Source organism: Drosophila albomicans, chromosome 2R, assembly GCF_009650485.2.
Source record: "Drosophila albomicans strain 15112-1751.03 chromosome 2R, ASM965048v2, whole genome shotgun sequence".
Classification (NCBI taxonomy): Eukaryota; Metazoa; Arthropoda; class Insecta; order Diptera; family Drosophilidae; genus Drosophila; species Drosophila albomicans.
Genome location: NC_047631.2, coordinates 25655840 through 25680230, shown reverse-complemented (window position 1 = coordinate 25680230; position 24391 = coordinate 25655840). Strand labels below are relative to the sequence as shown.

The 24391-nt window shown below is 38.3% G+C and overlaps 1 protein-coding gene across 5 annotated transcripts in view; it reads left to right on the top strand.

Annotated features, from left to right (window-relative positions):
• The window catches only part of LOC117576764 (cytotoxic granule associated RNA binding protein TIA1), a 49190-nt gene extending 25620 nt beyond the window's left edge, over positions 1-23570 (top strand). For 2 of the 5 annotated variants that reach the window (XM_052007437.1, XM_034261812.2), the window contains exons 3-9: positions 9809-9896; positions 12317-12392; positions 12491-12587; positions 17257-17446; positions 18031-18432; positions 18874-19027; positions 21880-23570. In XM_052007437.1, coding sequence (XP_051863397.1) covers positions 9809-9896; positions 12317-12392; positions 12491-12587; positions 17257-17446; positions 18031-18432; positions 18874-19027; positions 21880-21921 — 1049 coding nt within the window. In that variant the 3' untranslated portion in view covers positions 21922-23570. Of the gene's footprint in view, positions 1-9573; positions 9677-9808; positions 9897-12316; positions 12393-12490; positions 12588-17256; positions 17447-18030; positions 18433-18873; positions 19028-19799; positions 19998-21879 lie in introns of those variants that run through there. The other 3 variants (XM_052007438.1, XM_052007436.1, XM_034261813.2) reach the window with 3 other exon arrangements.
• The last annotated feature ends 821 nt before the right edge of the window (positions 23571-24391 follow it).

Genomic DNA, 24391 nt, shown 5'->3' with positions numbered 1-24391 from the left:
ATTTCAACATTTCATTCAGCGGCTGCGATGCGAGTTTCCAATTTGATATTCTCCTTTTTTTTTTGGTTTGGTTCGCTTGGTTTTTGTTTCTAGTTAGACTTCTCTTTGGGTTATTGTTGGCATTTGTTCTGCGTAGTGTCCTCAAATACACACACACACACACACTTGTATACATACAAACGCTTACATGAAGTGGCCATTTAGTCAGGTGCGCCTTTTGGGTATGCAACATATTTTTTGGAGCGCGACATTCAACTGACTTTTATTTCATTTAATCGCAAGCACTTTAAAATTACTTTAAATAAAGTTAGACTATGAAAAAAGAGTTGTTAGTAACACTATTATTTAAAGCACTTAATTATATTAATATTATTATTATATTATTTAGAATATAGAATATAATCATAGTTAGGAAATAGAATTTATATATACATTTCGCACACAAATTATATGAATGAATGTTTTACATACTGAATGAATGTTTTACAAATTTCTTTATTTGACAAAATTTGATAAATTTTTAGTAATACTTGGATAATATTTATCATTTTATATTTCTATTATATTCTAAGTACTAGAATATGTTATTAAATAATATATAAAGCTTTCGAAACAATAATTTATTCCATTTACGTCAGCAACTTTAACTATTTTCATTGGCCAAATTGAGTGAGCGCATTTTTTGTGTTGATTTTTAGCATGCGAGGTGTTGGCGCGTATGTTAACCTTTTTACAGTGTATGCTTTTGGCCTAGGCAACAAAATTAATTAACTGTAAATGTGCGAAACTAAATAAAGCCACTTTCTCGGGGGCCAAAACCGCACGCAGACACACACACACATGCGAGGAGCAAAACTCTCTACAATTAACAATCCAACGCGAAGCGACCCAATTTGTTGTTGTTGCCCAATGCCGGATATACTCAAACCAGATATGCATACATATATACAAACGTATATAGAGAGACGCATATGTAACAGTCATGTCACGACCTGGAACAGACTGAAACAAACATCAAAAAAAAAAAAAAAAAAACAGCAGAGAAAAAATAGGAGAAGCATAGTTAGTAGCCGCCTTTTAGGCTAACACATCTAACGTGTGACCGAGCCAGAAATGCCACTCGGACTAGTTACTCAATGTGTGTGTGTCTGTGTGTGTGCGAGTGTGTGTATTTGGTTATATCAACACCTACGCTTACACACACTAAAAACTAGTGACACGACAGCAAACATAAAGGGAAAGGGAAAAATAGTTAGAAGAGAACGAAAAAACAAAAAAAAAAAAAAAATGGAAAATAAGTAAGAAAAAGTCTGAAAGCGGTAACCGCAATTTGACCCAGGTTTTTACTTGCTTTTGCGCCCGACAAATATGCAGATTGCATGAATCGAGTGCGGGGAGTGGAGCAGGAGAGTGTGTGCGAGGGAGAGGGAGAGAGAGAGAGCAGTGGGAGTTGGGTCACCTGCGTCGCGTTTACTTTTAACATGTGCTACCAGCAGCAGCAGCGTCGGCGGCAACATACTCCGCAGGGGTGTTTGTCTGCGAACGCTTTTCCCCCGCTTCGGTAAATGCTAGAACAAACGCCGTTTAATGTACGTAGTAGTGGTGGTGAGTGAGAGGAGGAAGGGGAGGGGTACAGGAGCGGGGGTTGGGGTATGTCTGTTGGGTATAACTACCCAAAATCCAATGCAAACACATGAGCACATAGACAGCCAGAAAACACGGCCAGGCCATATACAATCTTTGTGCCCCCCTTTTTTTTGGCTCTCTCTCTCTCTCTCTGTCCCTCTCTTTCACTCTCTCTGTGTATCTGTTTGTTGTTTAGTTGAGCGCTTTCGCTTGTTCATTGTTGTTGTTGTTGTTGCGGCTGCTGTTTAGGTGTTGTTGCTCTGCCCTTAAAAAGCAAACACACGCAATTTCTATTTCGTTCTCTATGTACTCGACACTCAAGTGTGAGTGTGTGTGTGAGTGTGTACTTTCTAATTTATAAGGCAACATGTTCGTTTGCTCGCCTTGGGAGCACTTTAATGCATTCGGTTGAGGCCACCAAGCAACGTTGTTGGCCTCCTGGCCTGCCTCTTTTCGATTTCTGATACGCAAATTTGCCATTTCTCTCTCTGTGTGTGTCTTTGTCACCGTCTCTGACTCTGACTGCCGACTGCTGTTGCCATAGGCTGCATTGTCTTGTCCTGCGACGCTTTTTACACAATTGTCAACACACACACACACACTCGCAGAAGCAAATGCAAATGGCAGCACTCTGGCGACCCTTTGATCCTCTCTATCCTCTCGTCTCCTCCTCCGCTGCCTTGAATAGACAAACAATGACGCCTATGACTAGCATTTAAATGCGAAATTTGCACGCGAGTGGCAACCGGAATAGAACTTGCCCCAAGACTAGCTCACACTCCTCCACTCTCTCTCTTCCCCACTCTTCTTCTCTCTTTCTGCTGCTGCCTGTCCTGATTGCTTTATAAGCAGAACCAACAATACATTGGATGTTTTTTTCTTGCTTCCATCATTACTACGCTCTGTTTCTCTCTTCGCTTCGTTTTCTTTCTCTTTCTCTGTGTGTGGCAAATTTAAATCAAATTATTGACATTTGTTTAAAGTCAACGCAGGCGACTTGCATACAAATGACTTAAATTTTTGCGCCACGTTTCGCTTTTAAATTGTGTGAGTGTGTGTGTGTGTGTGTGTGTGTGTGTGTGTGTGTGTGTGTGTGTGTGTGTGTGTGTGTGGGTGTGTAGCTGCAAAATCAGCACAAAAATGGACACAAGAGCCGTAGGCAAAAGGCAAAAAGGGCACACACACACAGTTAACTGATAAGGAGGCAGCGGCGGAGACGTTCAGCATTTTGGGGGCAGCAACCCTTTGCCACAGTTGCCCTTATTGCCGTTGTTGTTGTTGTTGCTTTTACTTTTGCCTCTGCCATGTTTTGTTTTTAATAGTTACTGAATCTCATTAGAATTTAGATGAGTCTTAATGAGTCATTGTTTTACACGTTAGACGGTCGCGATGAGGACGACGACGCAACAGCGACAACAACAACAATAATAATAACAGAAACAACAGCAACAACAACAACTTCAACAACAACTATGACTACGATGAAGACGCTAAGAATAGTGCAACCCAAAAAGTTTCTGCGGCAACGGCACGAAAAGGTAGCATGCCTCGATGTCAGCAACCCTCGCAGCAGCAGCAACACAAACACACTTATACTCAACTACACACACATACACGTACTCTTATAGTCAGAGATATAAACAAGCCACGACTCTATATATATATATATGTATATGAAAGTCATTCAAAGCATAGCGAAACGACGCACAGAACACAATGAAACTTTCATTTGATCTGCGAACAACGCGACAACTTGATGAGGATGCTTCTTCCTCAGAAAAGTCTCCCATGTGCCCACAAAAGAACTTTAATAACAGAGACGGCGAATAAAACGTACAGGAAATTGTTGCTAGACTACCGTTGATTACTTTAATATATTTAATTGCCCTTAAAGCTGGCAGATTTGCTGCTGGTATTAAGGTAGATTGAAAGATGGAGATATAATTGGAAATACGTAAAACTATTCAAACGATATTTTCATCATTTTGAAATATTCAAAACTATACAAATAATATTTATTAAATTCACAATTATAAATAGATGCGGATATATTATCTATTCAAACATGTAAAGAAAATATTCTTCAAATGAAGATACTATGCAATCTATATATTCAGAAATCTTCAACAAAGTATATCATCAAATTGATTTAGAGCTAGAAGATGTGCATTATCTTATTTGAATAAGTAAAATAATAGTCTAAGTATATTTTAAAATGTTGGAAAATGAGTAATTATTAACGATATATTCATAAAATACAAAGAGAAAAATCTTTAAGACTCTTTTAAGACACAAATATATAGAAAGCCTGATTACTTTAATTTATTGAATGACAGTTTAACATTGCTGATTTTCTTTAACTAATATAGTTATAGCTAAATTCATCCTACCTAAATCGTAATACTCTAATTGCATTAGTTAATTTATGTAAATTGAACATAAATTAAGTATATATAAATACAGAAATCTAACTATTAAAAGCTCAAACAGAGAGCTCTATCAAATGCACTTAAGCTAAGCCATATTGCAGCAGAGACAATTGGCAGTTGGCAGTTGTCAGGTGGCGGTAATCAGCATTAGACAACAAACATTAACAGCACGAAGGCAACGTCTAATGGTGACAATGAAGACAATAACGACAGCTGAGTGGATGGGGGCCAAAGAGTTGAGTCGAGTCGAGTCGAGTTGAGTTGAGAGTGCTTAAAGTGACTGCAGTTCAATTAAATAGACAAGAGCAAGCAGACACCAAGCCAAGCCAGTTAGTCAGTCAGTTAGGCAGTCAGGAGGAGTTGTAGTTGTTGCAGTTGAAGTTGCAGCTAAATAAGTTGATTGGCTTTCAGTTTTGCATGCAGCTGGCGCTGGAGACAGCAGCAACAACAGCAGCAACAGCAGAAGGCATTTACTTAGTTGCGAGGCGCTCGTAATTAAGTTGAAATTAAAGTGCAAAGTTTGCTTTAAGTTAACGCGCGACGGCGCCATCGTTTCGCTCCGTTCGCTAAACGCTAATTAGATCTTTTAGTTTCATTTTAGAATGAAGCGAGGGAGCTTCTATTTTTGCTGCCTCTTTGCGCTGGCCATCGCATGCTGCATGCAAATGAATGAAATTAAAAGCACATTATACTTTATAATGCGCGCTGATTTGAGCCAGGCAAATTTAATTTAAAGATTTCGCTGAGCCAAGACGCTTATCAGCCAGTTGCCTCTGTGTCCCACTGCCCTCCACACAAAAATGAAGTCAAATTGTGTGTCATATATCAAAGTAAACTGCCTGAAAAGAGAGAGAGAGAGAGGGAGTGGGAGATGAAGGGACTCCATTTCTATCTCTGCTATTGCCAGAGATAACCGCAGTGCCAAATTGCGGGCATAAGTGACTCTCGAAGGCACACACACACATAAATGTGGGAATGGACCAAATTGATTGGATGCCCCGGCATTGATCAAAGTCATAAGTCAGCGAGCTGTTGGCCGTGGCATACAACAAATCTCCATATAAATATCCCTTTTGCAAGTCAAGTTGTCCTTTTTTTGTTGCTCGTGCACAGCACGTCTAAGCAACTGGATTATTAACATTTCAATATAATTTGTGGCCCAGCTCAATTCAGCTACACATCTCCGACTCTTTCGCTTTCTCTCTTCTCTTTGCTCTCGACTCTGTTTTGCCGCATTCATATTTTGTTTAGTCCCCAAAAACTGGGCTTGCGATTTGCTTTTTCTGCTGACGTTTGGCAAAATTAACGCTCCTCAGGACTTTGATCCTTTTTCCTTCACACACACACACATATACGCACACATTAGTATGTATGGCACCCCACAGCGTGTTAGTCCTGTGTATTTGCTTACATATTCATCAATTTTTTGGGTTAAACTGTGGGAGTTCCTCATCCCTCCCCCAACCAATTTCAGTTGGTCCTTCTCTGGCTTTTGCCTGCACGTTTTGTGGTTGCTGGCGTCAAATTGTTTGCTTATTTTGGGCTTTTATATGACAGCAGGCAGTCCCAGCAGTTCGGTCAGCTGGTGGTTTTTTTCGACTAGCCGCTAAACGCTTTTAGCTTTAATGCACTCTCATTTAGACCCCTAAAAGAGTACATAATTGCCATTACGATTACGCATACGCTCTGTGGTCAATGGCCGGATGGCATTCGCTAAAAATTAATTTTTACTATATACTATATACTATACCGAAAAATATATTCGCAAAACTGGAGCAAAGCAATCAATAATGAATATGAAAGTATGCACAATTTTTGTGCTAATCGATGCAAAGTAATCGATAAGCCAAATGAAAAGTTGTTGAACAATGCGCAAAAATATAAATGGAGAGCGTAGGAAATTTAGTAATAATTATTGTGTATGGCAATTTGTATATCTGAATATTTATTTCAATAAATAAAAAGTTACAATTATAATAACATTTATATTGCTTAAATGTGCAGTTAGACTAGAAAATAAATTAAGTTTTGAATGTCTGAAAAAATAGATTTGCTAAAGAAATTCTTTATTTCTGAATATAGCCAACTTGGAAAGTTTTAGTTTTAAGTCGACCATTAATAATAATTAATATAATCTTAAATATTCTATATAAGAATATATAAGTTATTTATCCTATATCTATCAAATATTTTTTTAAAAATCTATAATATTATATATCTAATATAAAAACAAACTGTAAACTTCTGCAAGTTGATAGCACTTTTTAAATATCTGAACAAATTTATATGCCAATGTAATTTATTTAGGATTTTGTAATATATGTGTATGAAACAAACTTAAATTACTGCTCGTTGATGGCATTTCTTTTATTTTTGCTAAAGTGCTTAAGTGGCAATCGATAAATGTTATCTAACTGTAACAATTGCCATCATTGCAAAGGCTGTTGCCCCTTCGTCTCAGTTGCCCCTCCTGTGATTGCGTGTAATTAAGCGTTGCAGCTTTATGTAAGACAAACAGGAAATAAGGTTTAGCACAAATGCATAAATAACAATAACACACACACACACACACTTACATATGAGGCGAGGTAACGACTCGACACATAAATAAAGGCATACAAACAATGGAAACGGATAACACATAAAATTTACAACAACTCTAGTAACGCCAACTAAAAGCTGTAAAACACACAGCGCCCTTAATCAAAAGGTACAAGTGGGCGTGGCACATGTGTGTGTCTGTGTGTGTGTGTGTAGCGCACTACTAACACACTTAGTCCACATATCCTGTGCCTCAGCTTTGTTGTTTAGCCGGGGCTCTCTTTCAAGTCAAGTCAAGTCGAGTCGCAACCCAGACGCGTCCTCTGCAAATATACAAAACACTTGTTACAGCCAAAAGCCCAAAGCCCACGACCAACCACGTTCCGTGTCTTTGCCAAGCGACTGGCAAGGATTTATGATTAATTTATGTGCACGTGTGCTGTGTGCTGTGCTGTATGTCCTTACATTTGCTATCGCTATCGCAGCGTTGAGAGTGTGAGAGAGCTCTGCCAAAAACTTAATTAACTCATTACATACGCACAGTTTTAATCAGGCAAACGAGTTGACGAGGCAGCGAGGCGAGAGAAGAAAGAAATGACTGCCAGGCTCCCTTGACACGCTGACACCCGAGGCAACAATGTGGTTGATGCCACAAACGAGCTACCGATACAGGACTCGACTCGACTCGAGTCGTAATCGTAAATTTAAAGCTCCCTTTTGACTGCAATTAGCGTACACGTTTTGTCTGTCTCAGTTGCTCGCTATCTCCCTCTCTCTCTCTCTCTCTCTCTCTGTGGGAGCAATAAGAACTTTTGCATTTCGTTTCGCTTCATGAATATTACATTCGGTGGCTCCAATAAGCCAAGTTGCTGTCTGTCGGTCTGGCAGCCATTGAATGTGAATTCATTCGCAAGTTGCGTGCATGCCTCAATTGTCTTTGTGTCTTGTGTCTGCCGCCTTTGACTGCCAACAATTGACTCACAATAATGACAACTACTCGACGAGAGTTCTGGCCAACTTGAGCTGAGTACTAAACCCGGCCGCAGAATACCTTTACAATGGGCTCGTTAATGGTGGCGTATACGCAATTTTCAATTAAATAAAAAGTATACGCAGTGATTTTCCCCCCGTTTTTTTTTTGGTTTGTTTTAAAAAGCCAACATCACATAGCCTTTATAACTCACTCAATCTGCCGTGCTCTCTTTCTATCTCTCTCTCTCTCTCTCTTGCGCTCATCATCGTCATGTGGTTGTGGCTCGACTTGGCGAATTGCTTTTAATATTTATTTAACACAAAAGCTTTCCGCATTACGTTTCTGCTGCCGTTAATTTTTCGCTTTGCTTTTCATTTTCGCAAAATTACCGGAAATGTTAATTTCTGCACGTGCAGCAGACGACGACAGCGACAGCGACGACGACGATGACAAGGACACAGGACGCAGGACATGCAGCAGTCAGGCTGGCAGTCAAAGCCGCGCCCATCAACGTCGCCAACATCGTCCTCGTCGTCGTCGTTGTCGTTGTCGTTGCCATCGTCGTCGTCGTCATGCCCCAGTTGAATAGTGCTAATTATTTAGGGTAAGACTTCTGCCTCTCACTGTGTGTGCACATGTGTGTGTGTGTGTGTGGTGTGTTTGTATTTGTGTGTCTGACGACCCCCAAAAACCCACTGCGTTGGCCCTTAACCCATTGCCACCCCAAGCGCTGCGTTGTTGTTGCTCCTCGCTGCTCGCTGCTGCTGCTTTGGTTTTACTCAGCTTTAGAGCTTCGAGCTGAGCTGACACAAAAGCATACGAAGGACAACGGCAACCCCCTCTCCCCGCTTGCACCCCTCTGTCACCCCGCTTTCTTGTCAGGCAGCAGCACTCACGACGGCGGCAGAAACGTTGCGACTTTTTCTGTGCCAAAGAGACAAAGCACACAAAAATAATAATAAATGATTGCGTTTTGAGTGTATGTGTTTGACTATGTGTGTGTTTGTGTGTCTTGTATGCTTACCATGTTTGTGTGCGAGTGTGTGTGTTTGTGCATGTGTGTGTGTGTGTGCATCTTGCACTATGCATTTGTGTTTGTGCAGCCTGCATGACAGCGAAAGCCTTTGAATTTGTGCACTCGCTGAATTTGGTATACAAGCATACCGAGAGTACATACTGTACACATATTCCCCTCTCTCATGCCCCCTACCCCCGCCCCCTTCTGCTCTACTCACCCCTGACAACTGTGTACATAATGCGAGGCTGACATTTGGCCTAATACAACACGATTTGAAACTCGGGCGACTGCTGCAAGCTTACTTGCAATTAGATTAAGTTAATTAGTAATTATATACACATTTCGCTGCAATTAGACGCAGCACAGCACAGTTAATTAATTAAGCGAATTAATTAAGTATCAAAGCAGCAGCGCAATCATATGACAGCACTCAAATGACACAGCTGAAGTACTTTTTTATATAGAGTAATTTTTAAATTGAGACACATCTATTAATTAGGGAGCGAAACATATAATAACAATTTGCAAAATATTATATTGAGTAATATAATTTCCACTTTAATACATTAAGAAAGCAAAACTCAATTTCTTGAGAGAAAAGTCATAAAGAGAAATATATTATTTTGTTTCATTTGTATAACATATCATATAACATATCATTCTATAAATTTGCGAAAAATAAATAATAAATCTTTCTTGTTGAAGCTGTAAAAGAACTTATTGAGAAAACAATTAAATAGCTATCGATTCTAATGGAACATTTATCGATATATTAGTTCTAGGATGGACCTTTCTAAAGTCCATCACTATGCAAGAAGATATCGGTACTCCATTTATCAATTATTAGTTTATATTAGTATTATATATTACTAGGCTATCGCTTTGATCTAAAGTCCATCACAATGCAATATGACAGATATTACTTATTAGGATTAAATACATTTTCATATTTTCCTGTGATCAATCAAAAATAAAGACATAATAAAGTTTGGTGGCTAATAATTTAAAACTACAATTGTTATTTAAAAGATTAAGCTAACATCAACTATAAATGAAAATAACTTGCAGACAAATGCAATTAGTGCAAAAGTAGGAATAAGATAAAAGTTATTTAATCTTTATAATAGAGTTAAGCACTTTACCATTACTTTTACTATTAAGCATTATGCGCGAACTTAATCCAATATACTCATTGCGTCTTTCCATTCTTTCTGATTGCAGAACAATTCCACATCTTTGTCGGCGACTTAAGTTCAGAAATTGAAACTCAGCAATTGCGCGAGGCATTCACACCATTCGGCGAAATCTCGTAAGTATTTTAAATGCAAATTTCTCATTTGCCAGTTAACTTTTCATACACCAAAGTTCCTCGAGCTCCACGCACCATTTTCCATTTTTTTGGTCTACGTTTCCGCCGCTTTTCTTTCGTTCTTCAGATAAAGGGGGGCTCGCAGTCGACGTTCAACGTTGATTATTGGCAGGTGCATGTGTAGTGCTTGTGCTCCACCTGTGGTTGAAAAGAAGAGGAAAGAGAGGAGAGCAGAGAGAGAAGGAGGTTACGCAGTAAGCCGCTTGGTGGCTCACATAAAAAATTCATAACGGCGCGAAAAGTACATTTATGTAAATTTCACTTAAGCGAAACTCTTTTGGCAGTGTATACTTCGGCATGATTGTCGTCGTCGTTCGCTGCTTCTTAAAGTAAACACAAAAGTGTCGCATCAGTTATTTCTGTGCACAACAACTGTAAACAGAGCGCAGCCAAAAAGCGAGGCATTTAAATATTTAAGTTGCTCTTTTTCAGCTTGAGCTGATGGTCAACAGCAGCAGCAGCAACAGAATCAGCAGCAGTAACGAAAGCAACAACCAAACTTGACTTAATTAACTGCTGTTGAAGCGAAAACTTTTAAACTGAAAATGTCTGACAGAAGGCTTCTTCACTCTCCACTCCTCTCTCTGGCTCTTTCTGTGGCATGTTCTGCCCGGCGGCGGCTTGTCAAAAATGTTGCCCAAAAATTATTTGATTTTTGGATTACGCGCTGCTTGATGCTCCTTGCTGCTCCCTCCCAATTTAATGTTTCGGATTGCCTCTCATTATCGGGGGCAATTTCGAATGTTAATAATTCAAAACTCATTAAAATGATTATGGCTTTGATTTGGCCGAGAGCCTTTTAGCCATTTCGCATTCAGCGATGTGCTAATGAGTGGCGCATGTCCTTTGATTGGCCTCCTTACGCCCTCCTCCATCCATTCGTTGCTAGCCCTTAAAGAATTACTAAAAGGGAAACGTTGGCCACGCAGTCAGCCAGTTAAAGTGCCCTCAATCAGTTGGTAGCTGGTGTATCGATGCCATCGCCTGCCTTGACGCCTTATTGAGCAATCGATTGGCACCTTTATGATACATATCGCTGACATCATTATCATTGATACGGAATGCTCGTACGATGCCGACGACGACAACGACAACATGCCGCAGCGGTGCAGGCAACCGGAAATGGCAAAGCCCACGTTCCGTCCTGATTATCTCACTCTCGAGTCTGTCTTCGTCTGTCTCTGTCTACGGCTTGAATTGTTTGACGGCAGCTGCTGGCAACGCGTTCCGGACTTGAAATAACTTTCTTTTTGGCTGCTGGTATTAGTCCGTGAGTTCTGTTAGCCAAGATGTCAAAACGCTTAATGCAAACACCGAGCCGAGGCGAACTTGGTTACAGATTCTTGGCATCCGATACGGATTCGGTCGTGCGGCTCTTGCTGGGATCAGCGACGCGTCTGCTGGACTGGGGTATGACTGGGGTATGCGGGCGGTGGGGGACAAACGATTTCTTTGTCAAAAGTTTTATGCGTGCGTCGTTGTTTGCCCTTTTTTTTGCTTTGGGTGCGTGTATGTGTGTGTGAGTGTGAGTGTGTTTCTTGTCCTGTCTGAGGTTTAACTGCCTGTTGTTGTTGCTGTTGCTGGGACGAACTTGGCGCATTTCAGTTCCGTTTTGTTAAATGCGCGGCGCGTGTGAATATTTAATAAGTCGTCTGCCAGCCTGACGGGCTCTCTGCGTCTTTCTCTCTCAACTCTGACGGCGTTTTACTTATCATAATCATAAAAAAAGTTGCCGCGGCCAGCGTTAAGTAAACTGCCAGGATCGGCGGGGGTAATTGCCAAAGTTTTGCTGGCAGCTTAGCTTAGTTGTTGCCTTGGTATCAGCCAAGAATACCAAAAAAAACAAGAGAAAAAAATGTTGTTCGACTCTTGCAATTGCTGTGGGAAATCAATTTGAAAGCCGGAAGCTTGGCAATCAACTAAATTGCTCTAAAAGTGACGAGATTAAAGAATTTTTATTAATAAAAAACCAAAAGCATAAACGAAGCCCTTGGACTGCGATTAGAAATTGTCTGTGTGTGTGCTGCTCACATAAGTCTTCCATATCAAATATATTCTAGCAAGTCGATTTCGACTTTAAGTTTGTGCCTGCTGCCTGCTAAAATTTAACTGCAGAGATAAATAGAAAAGTTCTGAACATGAGGTCAGATTTCTAATTTCCGCCGTACAGCGACGACAACCAAAAATAAATAATACCAAGAGCCGAGCGAGAGCGAAACGGCGGAAACCTTTCAACAAAACTCTCGACAGCTGTTTCTGTTTTGCCTCATAAATTTGCATAATATTTTAAAGTTGCACGTTGCTTAAAGTTGACTTTGGTTTGAAACAACTTTTGATTTTCTCGTTTTCATTCTTTGCAGCGATTGTCGCGTTGTGCGCGATCCACAAACCTTGAAGTCGAAGGGTTATGGATTTGTGTCCTTCATCAAGAAATCGGTAAGCATTGAAATGCATTTTTATATAAAATTCGTTTTTTAAGCTATTTTACAATTCTTCTTCTCCTTCTCTTGTGCTTCTGATACCGACCAACGCAGGAAGCTGAGAGCGCCATTACGGCCATGAACGGGCAATGGCTTGGCTCGCGCTCAATTCGCACGAATTGGGCTACACGGAAACCGCCGGCGAGTAAAGGTAAGGAAATCATGACTGTCACCTCGGCCTGGCCCGACACTTCCGGCCGCTAGTGCGTACGACCGAAGCAGGTCAGCCAACGTTCGTTGTTATAGTCGACGCGTCGTTCTTATTACAGGAAATTATGACAATGAATGCCAAAGGTAGCAGTAGCATGACACGGGTCAAAGGTAAACGAGGGGGCAAGTGGGGTGGTAGAATGAAAGAAAGACGGAGAGGAAAACCCACCTGCTATTTATAAACGTGTCGCAGCAAATTTTCTGCCAGATTATGTTTTCTTAATATTTGCTGTTGTTGTTGTCGTTGTTTTTGTTGTACGCATGGAATGAAAAACCGCACGCGCTTAATTTCCTTAATGGCCTGGACCAAATTCGGTTTAAACTTTTTCAATTAGTCGACGTAGGACAAAGACCCCAAAAATAAGGACGAAATGCGACATATTCTATTTTGGTGGGGAGCTCGACGAGCAAATCAATTTTCATTTAGGCCGAAAGCGACAGACAAACAGACAGACAGACAGAAGTTTGAGGGATGTCGAGGCTTTCGGAGCATTGTTAACCACAAAACTAACTGTAACTAGCGTAATCATTATTAACAGTTGGCAAACATGCGCGATGGGGGCGTATCGTTTGTCATTCATAAATCAAAAGTTAACGCATATTTGCATGTTTTAACATAATTTTTATTTGTGCCCTGAGAAAAATGGGGGAAAGTAAAATGAGAGGGTGCAAATCAGATAAATAAATTTTGCCAACACGAAACTATTATCATAAAAGACACACACACACAAAGGATAGGAAAATTTCATGGTTATAGAACAAACATTCCTCGGGATAGACACACACACACACATATAGACAGCCACTCAAATAGACACACACACAAAGAGTCAAGGTGGAATTTATCGTGCGAAGGAAGGTCTGACATGTTGAAGGGTTCTACCGACCAAAAAAAAAAAAAAAAAAGCAAAGAGGAATAAACTATGAGCATGAATTCTTTTTGTTTTTGGTTTTTTTTTTTGCATTTATATTGTTGTCATAAAAAACGCCTATGAAAGCTTAAGCGGATTTTTATTGGTCTCATTGTTTATTTGCCTTTGTCACGGCTTCGTCTCTCGTTTGTGTCTATTGTGAGTGGTAGTTGGTTGGCTTTGTGTCTGTGTGTGTGCGTGGGGTTCTTTTGCCTTTCGGTTGTAATACAAGTTATTATTAGCAATTTGTCAGCAAAATAATTTGGATATTTTGATGGTTGACAGCGCCCCAAACTAGTAGCTGACTTGGCACTAAAATCGACGACGACGACGACTTAAACGCGACAAAAAAAAACTCAACTCGCAAAAGATTTTACACAATTACGAGGCTGCCATTTAGTTGACTCTCTCTCTCGAGAAAGGGTTATATTCCATGTGATGCGTGTGTAGTACAACATATAGTATATATAGTACGTATATATTGCCGATTTTATGGCCTGTCTAGTTGTTTGGGGGCGCCTGCTGGCAGCCTTTACGATTTGTAGCACTCAACTCATTTCGCATTTCACATTTCGCCATTTGGAATTTGGGCATTACTTGATGTTTTACGCTGCCACTTTGCTAGCTTCAGCTTCAGCATCAGCTTCAACTACCGCTTCAGCCTCCCACTTCAGAGGCTGCTTTGGACAGGCTTGTTCTGGCATTTTTATGTTTTAAGCAGGCTGCACATTTTATGGCTCTGGCAATCAGTCGACAGTAGTAGTAGCGTTTAGTGAGCCACTCACTCACTGCATGTGTTTGTGTGTGTGTGTGCTGCCTCCATTTGTAGCCAAGATTTACGAGCCGACGCAATTGCGCATTTTACAGTTGTGACAATTTTGGCGTCGCTTTGCAATTTTCTCCCCTTTTTTTGATGTTCTCTTTCAAAGGGGTATTCTAAGTTTTTAGCCGAAGCGCTAATACATTATTAATCAGCGCAAAATAGCGAAAATATACACAGCAAAGTTTTGCGACACAAGTTTAAATTACTCATTAAAAATGCATTAAAATGTATCTAGAAATTTGCAAACATTTCTGACATAAATTGAAGATTGACTGCAGAGTATCTGCTAGTTCAACTCACTCTCCTTCAATTGCACATACTTGTTTTATGTGTTTTTCCGTATTTTTTTTTTTTGCGTCTTTAGCTATTTAGAGCTTTCGGGTTTATAACAAACGCGTTTGGCATTTTTTATGACCGAAAGTGAAGCTCGTGACAAAAGTTTTTTGGGCAAAAGTTTTTCCTTTTGTTAACCGATTCGCAGGCTTGAGTCGGTTTCAATGCATGCCATAAATAAAGGCCAAAATACTTACAAGCTCATTATGGTAATAACTTAATTAACCTGAAACAATATGCCAGACGCCGACGTCGACAACGACGACTACGACGACGTTGTATGACAAATTTCAGTGCCCAAAACTATTTGACTTTTGACTGGAGAAACCCCGCACTCCAAAACAGACTGCCTTCAAGTGGGGCGTACCTGCAATGCTTGGGTGCAAAACTTTGAGCAAATTATTTAACAGTATGCGTGGGCAAACTAGAGAGTCTAGGCTAGGCAGCCAAGGCAGCCAGGCTGCCAGTCGTAGTTGTCGCAATAAATCAACATTTTATGCCGAGTTGCGCACAATTAAGTAAAAGTTGAAATGCCTCAATGCGCTCAATGCCAAAGAAAGTTCGCAGCTAAAGGTAAATTATAGTATATATATGCTCAGACATAAGTACATACACAGTCTGACACAACTACAATATTTTAGCCCGGCAGTAAATAATTTGTCAGGCCAAAAACAAGCTGCAGATTGTTGAATGCCTTTTGGGGGCTGGTGACACAAAGTGTGCTTTAAAACTTACATTTGCCACGCCCCCGTTAACGCCCCGCTCATGTTTATTGATTAGTTTAACAATTACTTGCTTCAATTCGTCGTCGCTTCAATTAAGTTTGTGGTCTTTGAATAATGTCCGGGTAATAGGTCATTAAAATTGCAGCTTGCTTTTTTGGAAGAAGCAAAAAGAGTGGCAAATGGACAGACAATCACCTTGGTTATTAATTATTTAGTCGCTTCGTGATAATGCTATCCACACTTATACACACCGGGGCCAGGGGAAACCATATAGTTGAGCAGCATTAATTTGATGCAGACATGAAATGAAACGTGTGCTCAAGGATAAAGCTCTGCATAGAGAGAAATACGTTTGTATATATGTTATGTATGTATATTTCCGAATTTAATTACACCTATTTAAAAGCGTAAAGAAACGAAACGAAACGAAATGAAACGCGAAGCGAGAAACGACAAACGAAAGCAAAGGAAAGCAAAGTGCAAATTAGTGAAACATTGCGCTCAAAAGTATGCAACGCCCCACAACAGTTTGTATGTGTGTGTGTGTGTTAGTCGCATACATTTGTAACGAAAAAGCTTTCAAAAATATTTGCAAGCTTGTTAGTTTCTACGGTGCACCCTCGACTGGGCCTTTGCTTCTGTGCAAGTATTGTCCTGTTGCATGCTATTGAGCCATATTTTCGTGTTTTCTTTGCCTCGCTCGCTCGTTACACGTCGAAAGCAAGAGGTAAGAAAGAGAACGCCTGAAAGTATGCAAAGGCATTTTAATGGGAGGGTTGGAATTGTACCATTACATAGCATTTGGATTGGTTAGGCTTATGCGATAGAATCCAATACGCTACACATTCTTTCTTTCTTTCTTCGTTAGTATTTCGCCTGGCATCTTTGTGCAATAATTTCTGAGGGCAATTCGGACCGAAAAATTCCAATTGAAAATGTTTGGCAAACAAACTGCAACTAATCATGCTACAGTTTAACGCTTTGGCTATCGATTGTTATTGTTGTCGTTGCCGTTGTCGTTGTCGTTGCTGAAGGGCAGCTTGAATGCTTCGTAAATTGTTGAAAACTAAACAAAGACATAAACACGCAAGGCTGACATTATTTTTAAAAGTGCAAATTTTGCTTTAACCTCAAAGGAAGTAATTAGTGTAACTTTTGCATACAAATACGTGTGCACCCAACAACAGCAACAGCAACCAACAACGACGATGTACAACGGCAATAACAACAATAATAACAACCAGCAGAAACAACCACAATATGACCAACAATGTGGGTTGCCTGCAAACTATATCAGAGAAAAACACAAAAAAAAAACACTGAAACATATACGAAAAATATAATAAAAAATGCAATAACAAGAGCAACAATTTTAAAAATGCAGCAACAACAATTGAGCCAAGCGGTAAATGGTGTCGCACACACACACACACATACACGTATACATGGGCACAACCTCGAACACATTGACTAAGTGTATGCGGTTATTTTAATTACCAAAACGTAGGCAATGCCGTTGTCGTTGTCGTTCTCGTTGCTGTTGCTGTTCTCGTTGCTGTTGCCGTTTTATTCCTGCTGCGGGCAAAACCCTTAATTAATTTGCATATTAATCATGCAGTTGGTTGAAATAACAGAAACAACAAGACGACGCGAAATCGCGAGTGTATATGCTCGCCACAGCAGAGGTAGAAAAACTGCAGTCATTAATTGTGGCTTGATATCAAAATGTGAAATGAATTTTTACCCCTTTCTGCAAATTGTTGACAATCGTTGGCGATATCATTTCATTTCAAATTTTTTTTTTGTTTCACTTCACAGAGAACATCAAGCCGTTGACTTTCGATGAGGTCTACAACCAGAGCAGTCCCTCCAATTGCACCGTTTATGTGGGCGGCGTCAACAGCGCCCTCACCGCACTCAGCGAGGAGGTGCTGCAGAAGACATTTGCTCCCTATGGCGCGATACAGGAAATACGCGTCTTCAAGGACAAAGGATACGCATTTGTGCGGTAAGTTTAAGCCCCAAAAAAGCGGTTTTTACTTATATTTCTTTAAAGATTTACAAACTTTCATTTAATATTTTTAACTACTCGAATTTTTATGTTTTCATTATCAAATTTTTATTTCAAAAGATCTTTTAACTTTATTTTCATTTACAGTTTCAGAACCAAAAGGCAACAGTAGAAAATAACTATATTGTTCAATATCTTTTGAATTTTAATTTCAAAAGATCTTTTTACTTTATTTTCTTTTACAGTTTTAGAACCAAAAGGCAACAGTAGAAGAGAACAATATTGTTCAATATCTTTTGATTTTCTTTTTCCTTAGTTGAGTTAATTGATCTTTTTTTGCATTTTAGGATTCACAAAGCATTAAAATAAATTATTAACATTATATTGAATTTTATATTATATTAATTTCAATATTTTCTAAATCATCTTAGTTTAATAAAATCCTAAAAGATTAAACTAAAAAGTTCCTTAAAGCTTTTCTTATTTTTTTATTTATCAAATTAAAAAGTCATATATTTCTAGGTGAATACATGACAATTCACTAACTTAAACTTCCAACTTCCTCTCTTTACATGCGACAGCTTCTCCACTAAAGAGGCAGCTACTCATGCCATTGTTGGTGTGCACAACACCGAAATCAATGCACAGCCCGTGAAGTGCTCGTGGGGCAAGGAGAGCGGCGATCCAAACAATTCGCAGACCATGGCCAGCCAGGCATTGAACAGCGCCGCCGCTGCCGCTGCCGGTTTTCCGTATGGCGTGAGTGCTGCGGCAGCTGCTGCCGCTGCCTATGGCCAGCAGTTGGCTGCCACCGGTTGCTGGTATTCACCGACGCCAACTTATCCGGCTTCGTCGGCCACCGCGGCCGCTGTCACACCGGCAGCGGCGGCGGCCAGCGCTGCGGCCGTGCAAAATCAATTCCTGCAGGGCATCCAGGGCTATCACTTTGGACAGTATGGCGGCTACCAGCAAGGATATATGGGGTACGTAGTAATCTTGTTCATCGATTTATGCATAATTATTTCATTAGTCTGATGTATGTGAAGAGAGCGTGTATGGGGAGGGGGAGGGGGAGTTAAATTGAGTTGAGTGCGTTGCTCTCACTCACACCTGTTCACAGCTTAGGTGTACTTAGCTAGCCCCGTTTTGTGTATGTGTGTGTGGAATGATTGAACCGCCACCAGGGGGATGGGCAGCGACAGCATGACGGATGAGTGAATTCATTTGCTAATTGCTAAAGTTTTCATTCCCGAGCTGTGGCGTATACCCGGCGTATACGTTATACGTTATACGTACACATTCGTTGGTAATTTGTCGTAGTCTCTGGGGGAGATTTGCAGTTGCAGCACAGATCTCTGTGTGTGTTGCACTATAAAAAAGAATCGCTTTCCTAATGCTTCTGTGCATGTTCTGGCTTATTCCAGAATGGGCGTGCAGATACCAGCCACCTGGCAAGGCGTTACCCAAGCTCAGATCTCGCCAGCCCAGCAATTGGCAACGGGCGTGGCAGGCACAGCCATACCACAGGCTGCCGGCGTTGTTGCCTATCCGATACAGCAGTTCCAAGTGAGCCCACAGGTATGTACAAAACAAAACAAACCCACACACACTCCCTACACACACACACAGTTGTTGTATATATAATAATAATAAAAATGTCGCACATTGTTAGAATGTGCCTTGAATGTTTTGAATGCATTCTCAATTCGATACGTTTCGCTTATTTATTTATCTATCGATTAGTTGCGTTCAGTTTATATTTCCATTTATTTGTCTTATTTTTCCAGAATATTTTCAAGAGTCTTTTATTGCACTTTTCATGCGCTATGTCGTATGTTTGTGTGTCGCTCTCTCTCTCTTTGTTTTATGCAAATTTTGTTTATTTACTTTTGCCTGTGAGTTGCTTTCAAGCGCATGTGTTGGAGTTTATTTTGAAATGCTACTGCAAAAATATTATTAAAAAGTAACACAAACCGTTGCAAGTAGGTGCAGGCTGAGACTGAACAGGGATATTAATAGCAAATACTCATCATCTTGAGCTTACAGGACACCAACTTAGTACAGTTTCTTCTCATTTCGTATTCAACTATTTTTGATTACTTTACTTTAGGCATGTGTCCTTGATACGCACTATAAATATGCTATTTTATTTATTACTCGCTTTCGATTACAATTCCTTTCTTTTTTTACTACAATATAAGTGTAGATTTAGCTGAATATTTTATTTTCCGTTCTTGGTATCGTTCACAATTAAATGCTGCTGCTTAAGAATTTTCTCTGCATTTGAAATCATTTTATTCCGACTACTATTTTTTTCCAATTTTTACTAACACCCATATTATTTTTTAAGGTTTATCCTTTACTTTTGCAGGCACAGTAAACAAGCAAAAACAAATACCTATAAATATACAAAGAAATCAATCGAAATTTTTAAGTACAGCAGAAGTTCTGAAACAGAAACAAAACCCAAAAGTCAGCTGTAAATAAATGCGAAGCGCCGATAAAAAAAAAACAAACATTTGCAAATTGACGAGAAGTTCGATGCGAAGTTTCGACGAGAATGTTGAGTGCTGCACCAAAATGCAAAAAAAAAAAAAAAAAAAAAAAAAAACAAATGCCAAAAAAACGTAGAATAACCACAGCACACACCACACACAAAAACACATATTGTTGCAATTGTTTATGATTAATTAGTGCATAAACAGTTGTAAGCGGCCCCTTTTGAATAAGCCGCAAATGTGAAAAAAATATGACAAAACAAAAAGTTAAATACAAAAGAAAAAAAAGAACAAAGAATATAAATAAAATATTAAATACATTTGGTATCCTAGTTGCTTATATCACACACAAAAGTCACACACACACACACACAAACACGTCCCCACATTCACAATCAGACTCGCAAACATATGCATAAATTCGTGTAAATTTATGCTTTATATAAATGTGTTAAGCATGCTGCGTATAAATAGAATTATAATTAATTGAAGAATTGAATGAGAAAAAAAAAAATTAAAATGAAAACAAAGAAAAACACAAAAAATGACAAACAAGAATTGCGTACTTAAATAAAAAGTAATTTGGTATACAAAAAAAAGAAAAAAAAGTGAAAGCCATAAATTAAGTATGCTGTATTCTGTGCGTATATTGTGCAGAACAGAGGCTATAGAATACTCACACACACACACACATTCATTTATATATCAACACACACAGACACAGATGCAGACAGTAACCTCGGTGTACATGTGTATGTTTTAACGTGGAATTAAATTAAAATAAACATAATTAAAAATGCGTTAAAATTAATTACGCGCGTGCACACTCACAGTTAAAGACACGCACACATTCGCACTTATTTATACACACACGCACACACATATGCTATAAATTTGTGTGTGTGTGTATGTGTGTGTATGACAGACGCAGGCATTGACGCAAAACGCAGACGTTCCCAGGAGTCCCCTTGACAAAAACGCAAACACACATAAAGTCAGACACACACCCATACACACACACACACACACACTTTTGTAGCATATAATTTAGCATTGCCTACTTTTATGCGCAGCTTTTGATAAACGCTTAGAGCAAGTACATCACAATGATAATATACACCTAGCACTAGTGCCTATTACTATCGTAGATCTAGTTGACGACGACGCCGCCACGTCTGAAGACCCCCACTCACACACACACACACACACACACCGACACACTCACACATACAACTGCCAAGCCATATGGTGTACTCGACATTTCCTGCTATCATTTTCCTATAACTAAAACGCAACTAAATGTTACAAATACTCAAAGTACTTTATTTTGTGATTGCTCAGTAATTGAAAGACATGTTCCTACAAACGTCTACACACACACTCACACACACCACACATAGACACACACACACACAAATAGCAACAATAGCACTCGCAGCTAATAGTATCTGAGAAGAAAAAAAACAAAAACAAAGTATAAAAAAATGTTTACAACTGAAATAAGAAACAAGCAAAAATTTAAAAGTCCAATGCAATCCAGCCACAAAAAAAAAGCTTAACTCAAACTCCTATATATTCGATAACCGATAACCGTTAATCGAAACCGATACTCGATACTCGAATGGCATCAAGCTTTAGTTTTTAATCTGTCTCACAGGCTTTGTAATAATAATAGCAGCAAGATCCAAACTTGACACACTTGATATATAATATTTGTTATTCTTCTTAGTTTTGCAATTATTTTCGATTATGCTTATGATTTCATTCTTTTACAAATTCAATTTCCAATGAAATTCAATTAAATCCTCTGTACAAAGCAACATTACAAAAAAATTTCCACATAAATATTAAAAAAAAAAAATTCTCATTTTTGAATATTTTTCTACCTGTCTAAAACGTTTAAAACGTATTTTGTATATGTTTTTATTTCAGTTGCCAGAAGATGAATGGTTAGCTGCAAATTTATTGTGTTAGAAAACAAATATAAAAAACAGACAAAAACAATGCCGATTTAATGCAAGGAAATATGTGTGTTCCACAAGTCTTTTCGATCTGACGATTTGCTAAAACTTCAAAATACAAAAAATAGCACCTATTGTCCTTGCAGAGTCTTTTAGTTTCAGTCTACCTCGTTGTCAATTGTAGACTCTACACAAATTGCTAAATTGTAAAAGGTTTGTGGAACAGAGTTTAGCTAACACTAGTGAGAATAAATGCCCAATTACACACACATAACGTACGTACATACCGATATATACTCGTGTGTATAGATATTATATATATACTTATAAATATAACAATCAAAATATGCCATCGAATGATATTATATGATATTAGCCATAATCATAAACACACACACACACACACATAAATACCAATTTAATCGTGTAATCGAAATACAAATCCAAAGATATATAATTTTAACAAGAACAGAAAGCACTCCATAAACACTGATTCGGAAAATACCGTGAAATATACCACAAAATACCATAAACATGCCAGAAAAATACCCAACACACTCAATCATATGCATATAGAGTATATATAAATGTGAATATAGAGAATAAAAGAGTTATAGAGTGCTTAAATAGGCTTCACTAGCTGAAAGGAATAGAGAGACACACACACATACACACACAAGCATACAAAACAGAACTAGAAAGTGAATTAGAAATACCTAACATATATATGTTTAATGGTTTATGTAGTTGGTATTCAAAACAGAAAGAACATGCTTATATAACATACATACATCAATACATATAGCTATACATATTTTAGAACTAGACAGACATACATATACATACATAAACATAGCATACATATGTGTGTGTGTGTGTATATATCAGCAAAACATATAAATATATACAGACACACATACACACACACAAAATCGAGCAATCAAATATAGCTGCGGCACATAGTATATAATATTTATATAGATATGTGTTTATACATGCAATATATATGGCATACATACATATATATATATTCATGAATATGTAGGAGTATGTCTTGGTTGACAAATTACAACAAGAACAACAGCAACAAAAAATGTTCAAAATGAAAACCAATTAAAATGATAAAAAACAGGCAAATAACATGTAATAGCTCGCATGTTGTATGGTTTATGTAGATGATGTACGTATCGAGCAATTAAACTTGATATCATTTCACTTTGGACATTTGTGTTTGATGGGACAACAGCAGAAGAGAAGAGGAGAAGAGAGGAAAGTTTCATGATTTGCATATGGCGCGTTTTATCTGTATTTTTATGATTTTACTTTTGACCATTTTATTTTGTGATTTTTATATTGTTAACAACATTTTTATGGACACAGAGAATAGTTGAATTTTTATATATGAATATGGGCGGGATGTGCAATGCAATTTCCATTGGGGGAATGCATAACTAACTAAAGTTGTGCACCAAGTTGTCCCCATGGAAGACACAAAGATAGAACAGAACAGAACAAAACAGACAGACAGACAGGCATACATATGACATAGATGTGTAGCTGTAAGTAACTAGCGAGTTGTAATGTAAACTTAAGATGTTTTTAGCACTAGAAACTAACACGTAGTTGGACTATATGAGAGGCATTGCATGTTTAAACCAAAAACCAAAAAAAAAAAGATAAGAGAAGAGACAGCAAACGACTTAGATGTAGATGTGATTTTAAAGAAAAAAAAGAAAACAGAGCAAAACCTTGGATCGATTTAGAGAGATTGAAGCTGATGCGATTATTGCAGTTTTTCTGTTTGTTATTTTGTTTATAAAAAAACGAAAATTAAGGAAAACTAGTCAAAAATGAAAATGCACAAGCAAAACCAAAAAAAACTAAATAATTTTTTGTTACATAAACAAAAAACAAAAAAAAAATACTTAGGCAGATAAAAATTTAAAACATTGTTGACCAACCCATGAGAAAAAGAGTTAATGAAATTTGGCTATAAGAAAAATACAGCACATTTATAAAACAAAAGCAAACTTTATATATTAAATAAAACAAAAGATAAGGAACAAGAGGAAAAAAAAAACAACATGATTAATACTCAGAAAAATTATAAATTATACACAAAATATTATTGGTTTGTTTGTTAATGTTTGCGCAACATATCAGTAAAGAGTTAAACGAAATAGTTTCCATATAGATGAAGCTAACCAAACAAGTTGGAAACTTAATCGAGTAAACAAAAACCAAAACAAAAAATACTCTAAAATATTAAGATATAGTAAAAGTAATAAATATATATATACACATATATATATATAAAGAAAAAAAGAGAAAAAAAAACGAAAAAAAAGTATTAATGTTGTGCAACTAATGAATGTGCTAAGACATTTATATACGTCTACATACATATATACAAGATATTTATATATATACAGTACGAGTAACTGAAGAGCATAGAACATATTTATAGGCGTCTATACAGAAGA